We start from the raw sequence: 18,983 nt of genomic DNA, 5'->3' as shown, positions 1-18,983 counted from the left end.
TATGGTATCTGTCTTTCTCTGTGACTTACTTCACTTAGCATAACACTCTCCAGTTCCATCCACGTTGCTACAAAGGGCCATATTTCATTCTTTCTCATTGCCACGTAGTATTCCATGGTGTATATAAACCACAATTTCTTTATCCATTCGTCAGTTGTTGGACATTTAGGCTCTTTCCATAATTTGGCTATTGTTGAGAGTGCTGCTATAAACATTGGGGCACAAGTGCCCCTATGCATCAGCACTCCTGTTAGGATAGTCTATAGTAACTGTTCCTTTGCTTTCTTCCCATCTGGATTATTATAGCCAGTGGATTATTACTACCTCCTGTTGACCCCGTAGTCATTTGCATTGCTCTTCTTGAGAACTTTCACTGTCTGAGATATCTTCCTCCTCTTTGCCAAATTGCAGTACTTTCTCTTTCATTTTGGGATATTAAGAAAACTCCAAAAAGAAAGAAGTATCCTTGTTTCACTTCACTTGCCATTACTCGTTTACCACTCAGATAATCCGTGAGGTGTGAGTTTGTTCACAGTTACTCATCATCTTTCCACCGTGATAACCTGCTAGACCTGGAAAAGGAAACTGCCTGTTGATTAACTTTCTTCTTGGATGTTTTTCTGCCTCAAGAATGATCAAAATGGAACTTTAGGAATACTCTTGCTTCTCAAGAAGAGCCTGTTGTGAAATTGAGGCCACAGAATTATTAAAGAATCTTTTATGGCAAAGGCTTAATCATATTCTGTACCTTTTCTTTATTCAGGACTTGAAAACTTTTTCCTGCTTTTTTTTTTTTTTTTTGCATTATTTTGTTTTTTACTTTGTAAATCAAAACTTATTTCCTAGCAAGTATTTTTCCTGTTTTAAACAGGAAACTAACCACCAAGTTTTTTCTCTTGTTTGCTTCCCTTTTAGAAGGGCTTCTTTATATTTTATTCTGCTTTTCATTAGATATTTTTTCTTCAGAATTCTGTTTCCCATGTTTATTAGATAGGATCTTTTCCTGTGTTCTAAAATAATTATGGGACATCTTTTTATATACATTTATTGTCTTTATGAAAATCTGTTCTCTTTGTTTTTACTTTTCTTTTTATTTGAGTAGACACAAAATGTTACTTTCATTTCAGGTGTACGTCTTAATTACTTAACAAGTTTATGCATTATGCTGTGTTCAGCACGGGCATAGCTACCATCTGTCCTATTCCATCGCTGTCACAGTATCATTCCCCGTGTTCCCTATGCTGTGCCTCTTATTCCCGTAACTTTCTCGTTCCATGGCTGGAGGCCTGTGCCTCCCTGTCCCTGTCACCCATTTTGCCTCACCCCCCACCCACCTTCCCTCTGACAGCCATTGTTTTCAGTAAAGATCCTTTCTCTTGAATTCTGTTCAAGGTTACATTCAAACTTCAAATACTGATTTATTAATTTTTAATAAGCAGCACACTACTCATCTTTTCTGCTCTTTGCAGCATCGCAGATGCCACCCTCCTAGAGAGCTGTGTCCAGGAGCTCAAGGCGCCACTGCCTTTGTCCCCTCCCGCTGAGCACACGCAGGCTCAGGTAAGTGTCTCACGTCTCCTTCTCGCCTCATGTCTGTTTGTGCGTTTGTTTTAAGTGCCAGAAACATAAATTCTGCTAAGGATATACTAACCGTAGGAGAAGGATGAAGATCTTTCAGGATAGACATGGTGTAATGAGGTTATTTGAAATAGGTTACTTAACATTTTAATCTGAGACATCTTTGGATGGCAGAAAAGGGAAGTGAGGTTTAAAGATCTATATTCTCTTCCTAATTCCATTATTAACCAGCTGTAGATGTTTATTCACAGTTCTGGATATCTTTGAGCACCATATTAAAAAAAGAAGACATTATATAGACCACCTTCCCATTCTGTGATTTTAGGCCATGTCTATCATTTGCACCTAAACTGAAGTTGTTAAAATAGATAGTGACTAAATTCTATGTGTTTTCAAAACCCAACCTAGTAAAAATAAATTTACTTTTGTTTTTTTTACAGATATTTACTATTTTTAAGTTCTTGATTGTAGCTCGAGTCTGCATGTAAAGTATGCTTAATAACTCCTTGTGTAGTTGTTGCTAGTAGAAATGTTACCCTAACTCAGAGTTTAAGAAGGGATACAAGATTTGCTTTGCGGTGCTGTCTTTGGGGTTTCTGACCACGGCAGGCCCCCTCTTATAAGGCTGGGTAACACATCATCTTCAAAATACTTGTCCCAATGCAGTCTGAGCCTTTGCATAAGGCTCCCTCCTCCAGTTCACTGTCCAGCTGACAGACCTTTATTGAGCGTCTACCACGTACCAGGGTCTTGCCTGTGCAAATAAAAGAAAGATTCTTCCTCTCAAGTTGGGAGAGCAGATCATGAGCAAATCCATATACACATCTGAGAAGAACAGCTAACAAAGGCGCCAGGAAATGCTTTCAGAGTGAGGAGGGTAGGGCTTTTCCACTTAGGGTGGTCAGGGAGGGCCTTTCAGACAGTGACATGTAACCTGGGTTAAGTGAGGACACTGCCAGATCCCTGAGATCGGGGTTGGTTTGTTCTATCCAACAAATAGCAAGGAGGCCAGAGTGGCCAGAGCAAATCTGTGGGGGGTCATGAGGCCAGAGGCTGCAGTGAGCTCCATGAAGGCAGGGCTATGACAGTTTTTAGGCATCAGTTGTGTACCCAGTGCTGAGCACAGTGCCTGTCCCATGGAAGGTGCTTGTTCGGTACTTGTGTAGGCCAAATGTTTCTTAGCTGTTTGTCCTCACACAAGATTCCTCATTTGTTCCAGAAAAGTTCTGGAACCTCTTCTCTGCCAGATTGTGTTCTAGGTGCCAGTGACAGATGTGTGAACAAAGAAAACACACACGCCTGTCCATATGAATTCTGTCCTTGGTGCAGAAGACAGTAAGCAGTAAATAAAATGTGAACTATTTTATCAGCTGGTGACAAATGGTATGGGGCAGGGGTGGCGCCTGGGTGGCTCAGCCGGTTGAGCGTCTGACTCTTGATTTCAGCTCAGGTCATGATTCCAGAGTCATGGGATTGAGCCCTGCGTCTGGCTCTGCTCTGAGTGTGGAACCTGCTTGGGATTCATATTCTCTCTCTCTGCCTCTCTGCCTCTCTGTCTCTCTGTCTCTCTCCCCCTCCCTCCCTCCCCTCTACCCCTTGCTTGCTTGCATGTTCTCTCTCTGGAGCATTCTCTCTCTCTCTCTAAAACAGAAGAAACCCCCCCCCCCCCCCCCACACACACACAAATGGTATGGGAAAAATGAGTGTGAGGAAAAGGTGTGCAGCAGGGGAGAGGGTGTGGTGTTTGGTAGGGTGGTCAGAAGACACCTCGCAAGGGTGAGATCTGAGCTGAGAGCCGAGGCGCTGAGGAAGCGGGCCGAGTGTGTGGGCTTGTAAGAGGCTTCAGTGATTCCGTGGTTCCCTCTCTGATGTTTCTCGTTTGCTCTTACTTTCCATGGCTTATCTGTTTATGGTTAAGACTTCATACATTAGATGTCAGACTTATTGTAACTGCAGTCAATAGTGTTCAGTACAAAGGCATCAAAAAAGACTCCATAACAATAAGGAAATTAAATGTTACAAACTTGCATTTTACATGATAGGAGATGTGTTGAAGAATGTTTTGTCATCTTTCTTTCTTTATGCAATCGTAGGCTTTATGACTTTGGAATGCCCCTTCCTACTTCTTCCAGAATATTGATTCCACGGTTTAGCTACTTAAAAACTATAAAGGCTCTCTTTCTTTAAAAAGAGTTTGAAATTTGGCTTTGAAAATACTGCCTTGTTTGGTATTATCATACTTGACAGTGTTAATGTGATCATTAATGGTATGTTTATAATATGAGAAAATCATGCTGTCTGCTATATATTCATTTTAGATCTTTAAAAATTACGATTAATATTTTGTTAGTTTTTTATGTAACTTATGGTACAAAGAAAGTGACTTACGATGCATAGAAGACAGAAATATCACTGAGCTAGGCTTTTCATATGATATGTTTTGTTTTACTTTATCTCTTTTTTCAAATAGGTATCCTCTCTCCTAGAATACCTGTCGTCTTTGTCCAGGCTTCTGCAGTCATGTTTACTGGTAGATCCTGACCTTGTGATTCAGGAAGAGCTTCTGAAACCTCTTACCACAAACATCATCAGGGTCCTCACCATATGCATCAAAGATGTGTTAGGTAAGCTTTATTTTTTTCACGTTTAGTATGGAAGTAAAGCATATTGAGGGAAAAAGAGAATCTTACTCTGCACCAGGTACTCACTTCAAGGTTGAATTTTATGTTGTGTTTTGCCGATATTTTGGAAGGCTTTTTTTTATAACGTGTTTTATAGTTTGGGTGTTTTAAGTGGTTCCAGGGGGCCATTTGAGGCAAGTATGTAGTATAATGAAGGACTGTACCCTGTGCTGTCAGTTTAAATGAGGGCAAAGTTCTTAATGTAATGTTAGCAAGTACAGTGAGTTTTAGATATTCATTATTCTTACAAGCTATGGATACAGCCACATGACCTACTTATAACTTATCTGCAATAACAACTATAAGTATCGCATATAATAAAAATTTTGGTAAGGTCCTAAATTATTGAAAAATATACTCTGATGAAAAGTTGAATATAGTACTTAATAGAAGAGAAAATTAAAACAGTATAGGACTTTATCAGAAATAAAATATGGTAATTATTTAAAAGATTTTATAATGAAGTAATTGATCATTTGACTATTGCCAAATGGTTCTTTGCCTATTAATTCATTCTTATTTAGGTTTTTGAATTTTATGGATTTGTTTGGTTTTAGGTAAGTGAAATGTTTTATGATGCCAGCAAATCTAGTCCTTGGTGTCCAATTAGTGTTCAAATATCCAGGTGTAAGAGGAATAATAATTCCTTACTTGGAAATTTTACAAGTGGCAGTGGTCTCCTAACTAAGCAAATCAGGGTAGACTGTGCATTCCCTATGAGGGCAATATCACCCTCCAAGAAGTGAAAGGGTGGGGGAAAAAATCTTAATTACGATGGTCTGTGGCCCTTCAGAGCTCAGTTAGTTCAACCCAATAAAGTCATATTTTTTAGTATTTAATTTCTCTTGTTGGGTGTTCTTGGGTATGACTTAGGAAGCATTGGTGTTTACCTCGTGGAAGATAAACAGGAAATATGCAATATCAGTGCTAAAAACTATAGTGCATAGATGGTTGTGACTAGAGGACTTTTGATTCAACACTTGATCCCAAAGTCATGTGGTAAGAGGTGGCAAAGTCATGTGGCAGGATGTCCCAAAGTCCTATCATGTCTTGGTTGTCATTGGCTGACTGGTGGATGTTTTTTTAATTCATTCTCTTGCTTTTGTGTCTGACTTGGGCTTTGAGAATTAAATAAAAATAGTAAATGTTTTATTATTTTGTAAGTTATTTGGCCCATCATTAATTCTGTAAAGTGCTGAAAATAAAAAATGTCAGTGATGTCTGAATGTATATCTCATAGCTGGTTGAATTAGAAGTCATTTTCTCGTATCAAGCAAAGGCATAAGTTCAGTAAAAATACTTTTAAGAAATTAATTTTTTTCTGGAAAAATAATACTTTTGAATGATTTTATAAAATATTGATTATATTTCTAGTATGTATTTTATGTGATTTACTAATTTTCATGTATAACTGGATACATTTTCATTTATATGAGCAAGTAAATTATATTGAAAGTTACTTAGCAAGAGAAGTTATAAAGTTAAATGTTAATTGCTTTTTAATTTTTTTCTTGTTTTTAGATAAAAATAAGAATTCTTCTTAGTTTTTAATTTTAACTCTCAGCTTAAATGTTTTATTTGGCCATCTTGAGTAAAATCAGTAAGACTTATACTTAATTTTTTTTTTTTTATGTATAAAGTAAAGATATACTGAAAGTACATAAGCAGACGTATAGAATCTGTGGAATTAAGATTTCATGGGGATGATAAGGAGAAAAGATAGTCTAAAAAGACTCCTTCTAGAGGTGAGAATGACGGAAGATTGAGACACACACCAAGGACTGCTATAGTCCAAACTCCCTGGAATATACCATTTCCAGAAGAACCTTGAGATGGACGTTCTCAGTTTGCTTGGTAGTGGAGTTTGACAAAAGCTGGCAGATACTGCCAGTGGCATGGTCCGAGAAGACAATCCTAAGCTTGGTACTGCTCTCTAGCCTCCGTTTGCCACGTAGAGAGGGGAAAAGCTGTCCTTAGGATAGAAGGTGAATTGCTCCATTCTCAGCCACAGGCAAAGCTGCAGAATCCTCTTCTGTGTTGTTTTTTTTTGAAGGGCAGTACTCTTGGTTCTTCAAAGACATTCTCCTTGCTTTTCTGCCATGACCTTGGCACATTGTGCTTTCTTCCTCCACCCTGCACAAAGGGGAGAAAGACAACAGGAGAAACTTGACTTTTATAAAAGTAGCACAGACAATGCCATGCTTTTGCAATATGCACGATATGTGGTTCTGAATTTAAGGCGTACTATTCAGTTTGTCATACCTTCTGATTTGTTGTTGAATAGACGTTAATGAGAGGAAGATGTGTGAGTGTGTATTTATTTGTCTTTATGTAGGGGATAGATGAGAGAAAGCTTTAGGAAACAATGAAAAACTAATGGAAATAAATGTTGGATCATGCTGAATTACATTTATCTTCATATGACACATGCATGACTCTTACTTGAAGTATGATGAAATATCTGGGGAGCTTTGTATTTTCTATTCTTTGTGTTGATAGCTTGAAATGTTTTCATTAATATTATAGATGTAGAGTTGGTATCGGCTTTTTATCACACATGGACGCATTTATTTAACCTTCTGGCCATACTCCTGAGGAAAGCCGCTCTTGCCTCTCTCCCGGCTATGACAGTGGTTCTGGCCAAGCACTGGGCAGCAGTGATCGGTAAGAAGATGCACTCATGAGGCCGGGGGTCTTTCTGCTACTCAAAATTAACATAATTATTATTTACAGTTTCTATATGTGTATTCTCTAAAATTAAGTAATTATAAAAAATTAATTAATTATATTTGAAAGAGAAACCAGGTATTTACTTTGAGAAATCTGCTGTGTTCTTGAGGCACCTCCAAAATGCATTTTTGAGAAGTTGAAACCCAGTTGAAAAAACTATAAAAACAAGGTAAGAAAAGCCTGTGGTGTTATGAAGAGACGTGTGGTAGGACATGATTGTAAAACAATGAGACAGATTCTCATGTGTTGGTGTAGAAACCAGTCTCTTTCCTGACGTATATACACTGTAAGTGGGTAAATCTACACCTAAATACTGTATATATGATAACATGGAAACTTACAATAAGTATAGTGCCTTGTCTGAAGATGTAAGGATTTTCTTAGAGTACAGAAATGCTAAGAGTGTAGTTATAGGTAATTATATGTATAAGATGTTTTTCATATAATTGTTGCCTACTAGCATAAACAAATTATTTATTTATTTTAAAATGTTTATTTACTTTTTTTGAGAGAGAGCACAGCAGGGGAGGGGCATAAAGTGGGGGGCAGAGGATCCGAAGCAGGCTCTGTGCTGACACTGGAGAGCCCGATGTGGGGCTTGAACTCATGAACTGCGAGATCACGACCTGAACCAAAGTCTGATGCTCAACCAACTAAATCACCCAGGTGCCCCAAACAAATTAGTTTTTAATGTTTATTTATTTATTTTGACAGAGAGAGAAAAAGCAGGGAGGCACAGAGAGAACCTCAAGTAGGCTATGCCATGCTGTCAGTGCAGAGCCCAATATAGGGTTCAGTCTCACAAACCGTGAGTTCATGACCAGAGCAGAAATCTAAAGTTGGATGCTTAACCAACTGAGCCACCCAGATGCTCCAACAAATTATTCTTTTAAATAACTACTAATTTTTGATGTAGTCTCTTAAATTTTAGCATAGCAAGAAGACCTTTTTTTTTTAACATAAATGCTTATAAATAACATTTATGTTACTTTTTAAAAATAACTAGTTTAAATGTATTCAAAATTGAGTTCTATTTTAAGTTTCCATGTTATCACCAATTTTTTTTTTTTTTCATATTTTACTTTCTCATTTGGTCGTTTTATAAATTTAGATGGATGATACATTTTGTGACCAGAGTGGTAGTTTTGAAGTAATATTTATAGGGAAATACATGTTCAATAAGAAACAGAATTGTTAGTTGTTTGGACATAGGAGTTCTGAGTTTACCCTAATAGGAATAGCGTCCATTTAGAAATTGTTATTTTGTTAAGAGAGATTAAAACTGAAAGAGATTGTGTAATTGAGATTTTCCTACAGCCGTAGTGGGGAAATTAGTTTACCCCCTGATTCACTCATAATACAAAGCAAGGTCCTACTCATGTAGCATACCTACGCCAAGTGGTCAGATCTGGCCCGCCGCTCGCTCTGATAAAGATTTTATTGGAACCCAGTCATACTTCTTGCCTGTGGCTGCTTATATACTTACGTGTTGCCTGTGGCTGCTTTCCTGCTACAGTGGTAGTGTTGAAGAGCTGTGACAAAGGCGTATGACCTGTAAAGCATAAAATACTCATTTCCTCTCCAGCCCTTCGCCTTCAGCCCTGCTTGAACACTGTTCACCTGACACGGTTTTCCTGGTGATAAAATAAGGACATATTAAATTAAAAATCTGTCTACAAAACACATGCATGGTAATATGGTGCTAATCAGAAATACCTACTGGTAAACAGCTAGGTTTGATAGTAGTAATGTTTATGGAAACTTAACTAATAAAAATGATCATTGCTAGTCCTTGTCATGGTGTTTTTATTTGTTTTTAGTTTCCATCCCATGTGCTCATAAATATTTAAAACATCTCATGATCACTTTGTAACTTATGTTATCTATAACAGTCTTTTCTCAAACTCAAACAATATTTAGACATCATTTAAATGAACATAATTCTCATAAAGTGACACACTAAAATATTTTTCTTATGTTACTTAAGAGAATAAGAATTTCTTTAAGCCTGAATCTAGGTAGAAATTCTTACAGTTATAACTCTTATAAAGGTATAAATTCCAAATAATAGAAAAGTAAAACGTAACAAAATTATAAACCCGTGATACGCAGATTAATAAAATTAATACAACACATCAGATGTTCCTTTGATTAAATCAGTGCTCACAGGAGGAAATTAATGACTGATTCAGCGTAGATTCTTTTGAGTTGGCTTGCCTATTCTTTCTAATCTGTGTTATGTTTGCAAATTTGTTCATAACCACTCTTGTTCTCTATTTTTTTTTAAGTTTGTTTATTTTTGACAGAGAGAGAGAGAGAGAGAGAGAGAGCAAGTGTGAGCTAGGGAGGGGCAGAGAGAGAGAGGGAGACACAAAATCCGAAGCAGGCTCCAGGCTCTGAGCTGTCAGCACAGAGCCTGACACGGGGCTTGAACTCACGAACCGTGAGATCATGACCTGGGCCGAAGTCGGACGCTTAACCGACTGAGCCCCCCAAGGCACCCCTCTTGTTCTCTATTGTGAACTGCCATGAAACCTTTGTTTCTACATCATGTCAACACTGCATACTCTTGTTTTAAGTACTATTTAGCATCAACTTGTTTGAAAACAGAAACATAATTACACAGTGATCTAGATAATTCAGAGTACAGTTACATTAATTTTTTTAGGGTAGCCCTGAAATAAAAATTAAAATGTTAAAAATTCTAGAAACTTTGTGGATCTCAGTAGACCCCAGAGGGATCAATATTCATATATATGTGATCCTCTTATTTTGGGACTTAGCAAATACTGTGTATATGTCCATTCGTGCACGCGCGCGCGCACACACACACACACACACACACCTTCATACAAAAAACAACCCATATAAAAAGAATGAAATGAAAATTAAATAGATCCCTTGATTGTGCTGTCTTAATATTGACTATTTTTAAACAAACACTAGAGTTATTCTCATGATCCTTATAACTACTGATAACTTTACTTCATTAGAAATAAAAAGGCTATAAACTTAATTACTCAGATCTGTCTGATTCACTTCTTTAATTTTGAAGTTATTTTCAAACATTTGCATATCTCTTTTAGATATGTTGTGCACTTGTGTGGGTTTGTCTATAACCTGCCCCACCCTGTGTACTGCCAGCCTGCAGTTCCTTTCTGTCCTCTTGACTGAAGAAGCAAAGAGGTGTCTCCAGGATAAGGATAAAACAAATTTATGCCACAGTCCATCAATCGCTTCACTCCTTGACAAAACTCAGGAAAATCAGAAATCTCTAGAACGACTTAATGAAGTAATTCTTCAGGTATGTGATTTCTTGGTCTTTCAAAACTTTTAGTGTTTCAGTAAATTGACTTTCAGTCTTTGTCTTGTACAAATCTTTTTCAATCATTTGAACTAAAAAGTGATTAATGTTCATTTTGACCATTTAAATAAAGGTATATGAAGTCAAATTAACAATCTCCTCTGTGTTCCTGGCCCTCTGATGTTGGTGGCTAGGTTCTTTAATGAAAATGATATACAAATTCAAAATGAAATAGTAGAAATCTAAATCCAGCAGTTCACCAAAATAGTGTGCCATGCCATGACCAAATATTATTATTACATTTATATATTATTTATATTTATAATAAATATTATTTATTCATTATAATAATTAATACATAAATGATCAATAATAAGTATTTATTATAAATAAAATTTATAATTATAATTTATAATATTATATTTCAGGAATGCAGGTATAATTCATAATGTTTTGCCATTTTAAAGACATGTCTATGTCTCTGAAAATATGTCCACCTAAATGACATTTGATTTATATAAGTGAATTACATATATTTAAGGTAGTTTGTATATAGAGGTAGGTGGACTTAATTGGCACATTTGTGAGAAAATGCCACCTTTCTAAACCATGCTGCCTTTGTTATAAACTTACTTTCTGCACTCCTAAAACATGAACCAAGAATTTCGTTCATTGGAAAACACTCTAAAATCAGTAAAGTATGATTTTATAAATAGATTAACAAAAAAACTTTGAAGTGTTTCCTAAGTTGCATAGTTGTTTTTACAAATAGGAAATTGCTAGATTTTTCAGTATTAAGAATCCCTCTTTTTTTTTTTTTTTTTTTTTCGTTTATTTATTTTTGGGACAGAGAGAGACAGAGCATGAACGGGGGAGGGGCAGAGAGAGAGGGAGACACAGAATCGGAAACAGGCTCCAGGCTCTGAGCCATCAGCCCAGAGCCCGACGCGGGGCTCGAACTCACGGACCGCGAGATCGTGACCTGGCTGAAGTCGGACGCTTAACCGACTGTGCCACCCAGGCGCCCCAAGAATCCCTCTTTTTAATAGTCATATGGTTTTATGATTTTCAACTTCTTGCTGAAAGGTAGAAAAGAAGTAGACTTTTGCCTTGAAGGATTTGCTTCCATTTCCCAGTCAGCCTGCCACATTTTATAAAGACAGAAGATTGCTCTAGTCTGCCGATTTGTTGCCGTCCCTTTGCTTCTTAGAATTGGGGGGTTTTGCCCCTTTTCTGCCTGTGGGAGTTATGGATGTACAGATCTTGCTGGAATGGCCACTTTTGGGTTTTGGGCAGCAGCCTCCATTATGTGGGAGCACTGGAGACAAGGCTGATAGAGGCAAGGACGGCTCTGGTCCAGCTCGAACCTGCCCCAAGCTTAGGGCTATTGTCAGACTCTTGTCTCCGTCTCCTTTGCCCAAGGGACTACAGTTACGTTCAGAGCACAGATAAGGAGCCTGATAAAGTTCCCACAACATTTTCTCCCATCTCCAGCAGCTCCTTGGGAAGCTGAGATTCTAGGGGGAAGAGAGCCCCACAGCATTGCTCAAAGTCACTTACTCTTAGGAGGCCCCAGCTTTTCTGTAGCTACTGCCTCCTTGCTCCACTCAGCTCAGAACCCAAGCTGGATGGCTGTGTGCCAGTTATCTCATTCCCCATCAAAGCAACTGGCTTTATCTGATTTTGCATTTGAAAGCCTATTGTAAGAGGAAACTCAAATTCACACTTTTTCAGTGGTCGCCCAGCCCCACTTCAAAAGCACAATTAATCTCCTAACTTTGGCTTTGGTGGGGCACCTTTCTCCTAGGCTCTTATGGACACACTTTCCCCTCAAGGAATGTAAGGACCTGTGGAGCCCTGCATCCGTTTCTTCCCCTCAGTGAGGGCAGTGCACCTCCCCCACCCCCTGCCCAGGCCCGGAATGCCCTGTCTCTCTGGGAGTCTTGAACGCAGCCATGACCATGGGTCCTGCAGCCAATCCTGGACCAGGTGAAATTGAAAGACCTCCAGCTAGGCCAAACCAAATGTATTTTACTTCCCAGCTGTTTTTCTCGTTGCTGGTGCTGTTTCAAGAAATCATGATTAGGCTTGTGATAAATATGGGTCCATGTTGGTTGATGAACCAGATTAAAATAAATGTATGTAGTAAAAATTCTGTGCCACAGGAATTTTCTAAATTTACCTTGCCCTTATTTTTCCTTAATATTTTGTAATACTGTTCATTGTAAAAGTTATCATGTATAATCTTTTGCTGTTACCTTCTTGGCCAAAGAAAATGAGGTACCCTAGAGCCACAGGGCATCTCAATGATTTTCCTAACGACTAGCCAATTTTCCTCTCCATTTCTTCCAAATTACAAAAGACACAAAGTATTCTATGTGGATATGGATACTTTAACCAATTATAATAACTGTTTTTCCTAATAAATCATACTCTTCTTGTTCATATAAACAGTAGAATATGAATACATGACATTTGTTAGAAGGACACAAGCAAGTTCAAGACAAAGAAAGTAAAGAAAGGAAGTGCCTGACGTGAGATGGGACATTTATTAACGAGCTTTATTAAACTACAAACACTATGTTTTCTTTGCTCTGCCCTATATAAAGATATGTGAATTAAAATGTTATTAAAATGTGAGTTATGAAACAGCAACACATAATGATAAATTACATGTTTTTTAATATACGTGAATGTAGGCTATGGGTTGTGGCAGGTTTTATACAAAGGAAAGTAAACTGCACTCTTTAAATTATTGGAAGAAATAGTATACTAAAATCGTGACCTTCGAAAGTTTATTTCAATTATCTGTAAAATCTTACTCAGAAATATTAGATGTGTGACCTTAAGCACATCACTTAACCTCTTGTGATTCAGTTCTTAAAATGCCAATGCAAAAGGAGAGAATTGTATTAAGCTTTAGCTGGTGCTAAAACTCTCCATCCTCCTCATACATTATTATGTTGTAATTTCAATTAAAATGTTTTGGCAGAGAATCTTTAAAACAGCTGCTTTATCGCACTCTCCCACAGAGGATACATGTTAAAAGTTTGCATTTGGTATTTGTATCTTAAATAATGTACAAGTTTATTTTTTCATAATTCCAATTTGAGGAGGTTTGAGGGTTTGAATATGCTCTGAGAAACTATTATGTCTTTTGACATATATGTCTTACAATACAAATGTTTTGACCATGGAGACCATATTATCTTTTGACCGTAACGTATTGAACAAATATGACTTAATGGTGATTTTGCCTTACCTAGTGAGATACTCAGAATGTTTCATTTGCAAATAAATGTGGATCACAAGATTAATACAAATGCTATAATAATAGATTTTGCTCATAATTGAGATATTGAATTAATTTTACTCCTTGTATTTGGTCTGATATCTAAGGGTAGTAATGGAAGGAAACAAAAAAGTCTTATTTCACATTTTTAGGAGATATATTTTGCACTAGTGTTTAGTGAGCGGTGAAGTTCAAGAGTAAATCTGTTGGCGAGAAGAGCTTATCTATTTGAGATACTGCTGTGTCAATCAAGGAGTATTCTCTGTAATTTTAAAAACCTGTTCTTTATATCAATGCTTTTTGGAAAGAAAGCAAAAAAGTCTTGACCTGGAATACCTAGATCACTTAATGTATAGAAGGAATTAGATCTAAATTGGGGAGGCGCAGGGGCACCTGGGTGGTTCTGTTGGTTACACATCCAACTTCAGCTCAGGTCACGATCTCTCTGTTCGAGTTCAAGCCCCGCGTCGGGCTCTGTGCTGACCGCTCAGAGCCTGGAGCCTGTTTCGGATTCTGTGTCTCTCTCTCTCTCTGACCCTCCCCCGTTCATGCTGTCTCTCTCTGTCTCAAAAATAAATAAACATTAAAAAAAATTTTTTTTAAAAATTGGGGAGGGGCAGAGAGAGAGGGAGACACAGAATTGGAAGCAGGCTCCAGGCTCTGAGCTGTCAGCACAGAGTCCAATGTCAGGCTTGAACTCAAGAACCACAAGATGATGACCTGAGCTGAAGTCGAATGCTTAACTGACTGAGCCACCCAGGCACCGCAAAAGAGCATAAAATTTAAGTAAAATACATTGAGTCCTGATTTTCTTTCTTTCTGTGGTTGACAAAAAGACAAACTGTTTCTTGCTCTGTATCCTCCTCCTCTTTTGTGTGTCTGCATCATCCAGTAGCTGGTGTCTGTCCCTTCAGCTATCTGACATGTAATCTTAGCCTCCCCCTTCTTGTCTCCAGGGCTTCTTGTGCTTTGAGCCCCGTGCTCCTGCTTTGTGCACAGATGCTCAGAAGGACTTCTCAGTCTGAAATAAGTGCTACATGGAAAATTATAGAAATTAAATCCTCTACTCTGACCTTTGGTGTATGTTGAAAAGTATGTGGATTTACTATAGGTTAGACCTGCTTGTTTTTTGTTTGTTGTTAGTTTTTGGCTTTCATATCTGTTTTTCTGTGTACACATTTTAAAGTGCCTAACAGGTTTACAAGTTTTATATGCAAAGTAAAAGACGTCTTCCTTCATTTTCCTCTTCTTAGAGGCAACTATTCATACCTCGTTTAGCTGATTGTTTAATAGTTTCCCTTCCGTGTCTCTGAATAACATGCTTGTATTTGTCTATCTTGGTTATTCCATTGTGGACATTATCCGTTGACTTCCTGCCTTGGAAAATGAGACTTGAGTTCCCTTTCCAGGCCCCACCCACCTACCTGGCCGCAGTGGACTCCCTTCTCATTTCCCTGCTCTCCTGTATCTTCACGGTGGCTAGAGATGAGGCAGCATGGGGTGGTACATCTGTGAAAATGCTGTGCACGGTTGAACTGTGTTGCAGACAATGTCTCCCTTTCTCTGCCTGCACAGCTTCCTTTTTTCTTAGAGGTAAATTGTATTATTTTTAAATTTGCTGAGTTTTCTGTTATCACTCATTAGCTCCATGCTCTTTGCCAGCAATTGAATGTCCTCTCAGTATATTCAGAAATGTCAGAACTTCATTAGCTTCGTGTTCTAGAAGCGGTCACTCCCAGTTCCTTCTGACCTGCTTGGTGTGCAGTGAGATCCTGGGGTCTCCATTCGCCTTCCTCCTGGGGAATTCCTGCAGTCTCGCGTCTCCCGTGTTCTCCTTTCCTGCTTCACTCCTTCCTTGGATAGTCTGTTCTCTAGTCGCTTCCAGAACGAAGGTGCATAAGCAGCTTTTTCGAGGTCTAGACATCTGAGTCTTTTTCGACCCTTACATTAAATTTATACTTCAGTGAGAACTGTACATTGGAAGTCCTTCACTTCAGAATTGAGAAGGCCTTGTCTCTCCCCTTTAACTTCTCATGTTACTGTAGAAAAGTCTGAAGCCATTATGATTTCTGGTTTCTCTCTCCTGGGAGTGTTCAGAATCTTTTTTTGGTCTTCAGCATTCTGCATTTTCCTGATGAAGTTTCGGGGGGGAGGGGATCTATTTAATCTAATTTCATCTAATTGTGCTGGTCTCTCTTGAAGTTCTTTCCATCTGACAGCCCATCTACTTCGTGTCTTCTATATGTTTGGGACTCCTAAGTTTTCTTCTTCCTACATGGTCTCTTTTCTTCTCTTTTTTACTCTTTATTTTGATTTCTGGTTTCTGGTTAGGGGATTTTCTCTGGTACATGGTAATGTTGGTTGTCTCTGCATTTAAAACTGGGGGACTTAAAGTAGACTGGAAGCCCTGGGCATCTGAGTGGAGCCTGTCAACTGCAGGCTGTACTGTGTAAGGCGATTGGGCCGGGGCCCTTTGTGGCCTGCCTTCTTGAACTTATCAGATTCCCTAAGAATCTCTCATCTCCTGCCTGGAGCTGAAAAGCCAACCGCCAAATGTTTTGTGGCAAAGCGGAAGGAAGAGAGCTGAGGTCTTAGAAATTAATTTGCATGTATCACTTAATCCTTCCTGTTTTCAGTGTAATACCCTCACTTGGAAATATGCCTCATTTCTGTCAGTTTAGAACCCTTCTTCTTCTTCTTCTTCTTCTTCTTTTTCATGTTTATTTTTGAGAGAGAGAGAGAGAGAGAGAGAGAGAGAGAGACAATGAGCAGGAGAGGGGCAGAGAAAGAGGAAGACATCGAATCTGAAGCAGGTTCCAGGCTCCGAGCTGTCAGCACAGAGCCTGACCCAGGGCTCGAACCCACAAACTGCGAGATCTTGACCTGAGCCAAAGTCGGACCCTCAACCGACTGTGCCACCCAGGTGCCCCAGTTTAGAACCCTTCTAATTCATCCTGTCCAGAGACTAAGTCTCCGGTTTCTTATAAGGGGTGGGGAGGAAGAGTGGCTTGGCTGTGCAGAGATTGGCGGGTGGTGGGCAGAATCTGTTCATTGAGCTGCTTCTCAGAGTTTTTTCAAACAGTCCTCCTTTGCTCTCACTTCCAGAAGTACCTACTGCTCAATTCCCTCAGCTGTTGGCAATTCACTGTATGGACAGGGGTGGTATTCTGTGTTCTCAAGCCTGCTGATGCATTTGCCATTCATCTTTCTGCTTGCTAGTTTCCAGACTTGTCATGTGAGTGAGTGAGCCAGTGAACAAGTAAGTGTGTGAGCGTCTGAGTGTCTGTCTGTCTGTCTGTCTTGGTGTTTAATCCCACTTCTGTCATTTTGATGAGATTTCATGCGGGAATAAAAGACACATCTATATGAACAACTGGTTCCCTAGAACTCTAACTTCCTTTTTCTCCCTCAAATCTGCACAGAGTAGATGAATCATATATTTCAATGAGATCAGTTTGGTTTTTCTCAAAACATTAATACATGAAAGTGCACTAAGGGCATGTATATGAGAGCAGCTTTCTTGTTAATGGTGAAGATTAAGCTTATAGACAAATTAGGATTCTCATAATTAACTATAATGATTATACTCCAAACAAATTCATTATCCTAAATAATTTGCTGCCTTTTTCCTCACCTGCTTCATGACTATGGAATGTGATCTTTGCCAAGCATCCCTGGACCTGGGCATTTAGTATCTAACTCGTTGGCCAAGTAGGGACCTGCCTGGTTGGAGGCAGCAGCCTACGTGATGAAACCACTATTTAAGATGGAATCACTCCACCCATGGTGGTGGGGCTGGAAGGGCCCCCGCACTCTGCAGGCTCCTCTAGGGTCACATTGCCAAGTATAGGTCAATCAGGAAGAGTGAAGCTGTGTCTGTGTATTTCTATAGTTTATGTAAGATTGTATCATTTTGAGTTTAATACTGGACCATTGAAAATTACTGGTAGAAGGAAAAATCATGAATTTGAATTCTATCTAATATTTGTAAATCATATGAGGAACTTCTAGATTCTTCACCTGGAATTTGTGAACTCTTTGAAACTGTAATTAAAATTTATGTGAATATCCACATGACACTCTTACCACAAAAGATCTCACCTGAATGTTCTCAAGCCTTTAGAGCTGCAGCACCCAGTAAATGGGAAATATAGAGCGGAGAAGACAAGTTCACATCACAAGCAGACAGACCCAGGATGTGGCGCGTTCTAGAGGATGACTGGTCTGGTTTACTCATCAACTCAGCAACAGAAGGGGAATGGAATGGAAACCCTGGTGGATGGGTCAAGAGGTGTGAGAAAGACAAGTGCCTAGGTTTAGGAGATGCGCACATGTGGTGTGAGGGCTTTTATTCAGTGCTGATTCCAGTAAACCAACTGTGAGGAGACATTTTTGAGACAAAAGAGAAAATGTGAATTTGGACTGGATATTAGGTTGATACCAACAAATTATTGTTAAATATGTTAGGTGTGATGATGTTAGGCTTTCTGGTTATATATATTGGAATATGACAGTATATGATATTTAGTATTTACTAGAAATTGTTCAGCCAAAAATTTCCAAAAAGTATGGGCGTTTGGTATTTCATTTCCTTTACTCTTGTACGTATTTGAGATTTTTGATAATGAAAACAAATTTTTTCTGAGAGTGAGCAAGTGTGAGTGGGGGATGGGCAGAGGGAGGGAGGGAGAGAGAGAGAGAGAGGAAGGGAAAGAGAGAGGGAGGGAGAAAATCCCAAGTAGGCTCCACATTCAGCACAGAGCCCTGACAGGGGGCTCAATTCCACGAGTGGGAGATCGTGACCTGAGCTGAGATCAAGAGTCAAATTGCTCAAATGACTGAGCCACTCAGGCACCCCAATAATGAAAAAAAAATTAATTCAAAATTATCAAATGTATAAGGGAAATATATCAAAATATTAGTATTTTCAAAATTACAAGTGATTTTTAAAATTTGCATAAGTTAAAAAAATTTAAATATTTTTTTGAAAAGCATGTAATGTGACAGATAAATGTTACTGTAGAAATGAAAGATGGAAAGGGGCGCCTGGGTGGCTCATTTGGTTGAGCGGCCGACTTTGGCTCAGGTCATGATCTCGTGGTCCGTGAGTTCGAGCCCCGCGTCGGGCTCTGCTGACAGCTCACAGCCTGGAGCCTGTTTCAGATTCTGTGTCTCCCTCTCTCTGACCCTCCCCTGTTCATGCTCTGCCTCTCCCTGTCTCAAAAATAAATAAATGTAAAAAAAAAAAAAAAATGAAAGATGGAAAAAACCAAATCACCTGAGGTACAGTGGTACAATAGGAAATTGAAGGAGGGGAATGTGTCTGAAGAAGAAAGGAATTTGATGGCAGTTCTCCTCTTCAGCAGTTTTTTGAGGACCCTTTTTAACAAGTTAACAT

At 38.7% G+C, this 18,983-nt stretch overlaps 1 protein-coding gene across 5 annotated transcripts in view; it reads left to right on the top strand.

The window, feature by feature from the left end:
- RTTN (rotatin) overlaps positions 1–18,983 on the top strand; it is a 188,611-nt gene that overhangs the window by 146,730 nt on the left and 22,898 nt on the right. For all 5 annotated transcript variants that reach the window (XM_047828310.1, XM_047828308.1, XM_047828307.1 and 2 more), the window contains 4 exons: positions 1,470–1,560; positions 4,049–4,202; positions 6,786–6,923; positions 10,076–10,293. In XM_047828310.1, coding sequence (XP_047684266.1) covers positions 1,470–1,560; positions 4,049–4,202; positions 6,786–6,923; positions 10,076–10,293 — 601 coding nt within the window. The remainder of the gene's footprint in view (positions 1–1,469; positions 1,561–4,048; positions 4,203–6,785; positions 6,924–10,075; positions 10,294–18,983) is intronic.

The sequence above is a fragment of the Prionailurus viverrinus genome, chromosome D3 (assembly GCF_022837055.1).
Source record: "Prionailurus viverrinus isolate Anna chromosome D3, UM_Priviv_1.0, whole genome shotgun sequence".
Taxonomy (NCBI): Eukaryota; Metazoa; Chordata; class Mammalia; order Carnivora; family Felidae; genus Prionailurus; species Prionailurus viverrinus.
The sequence above is the reverse complement of the archived record's forward strand: the minus strand, read 5'-3'. Positions and strand labels throughout refer to the sequence as shown.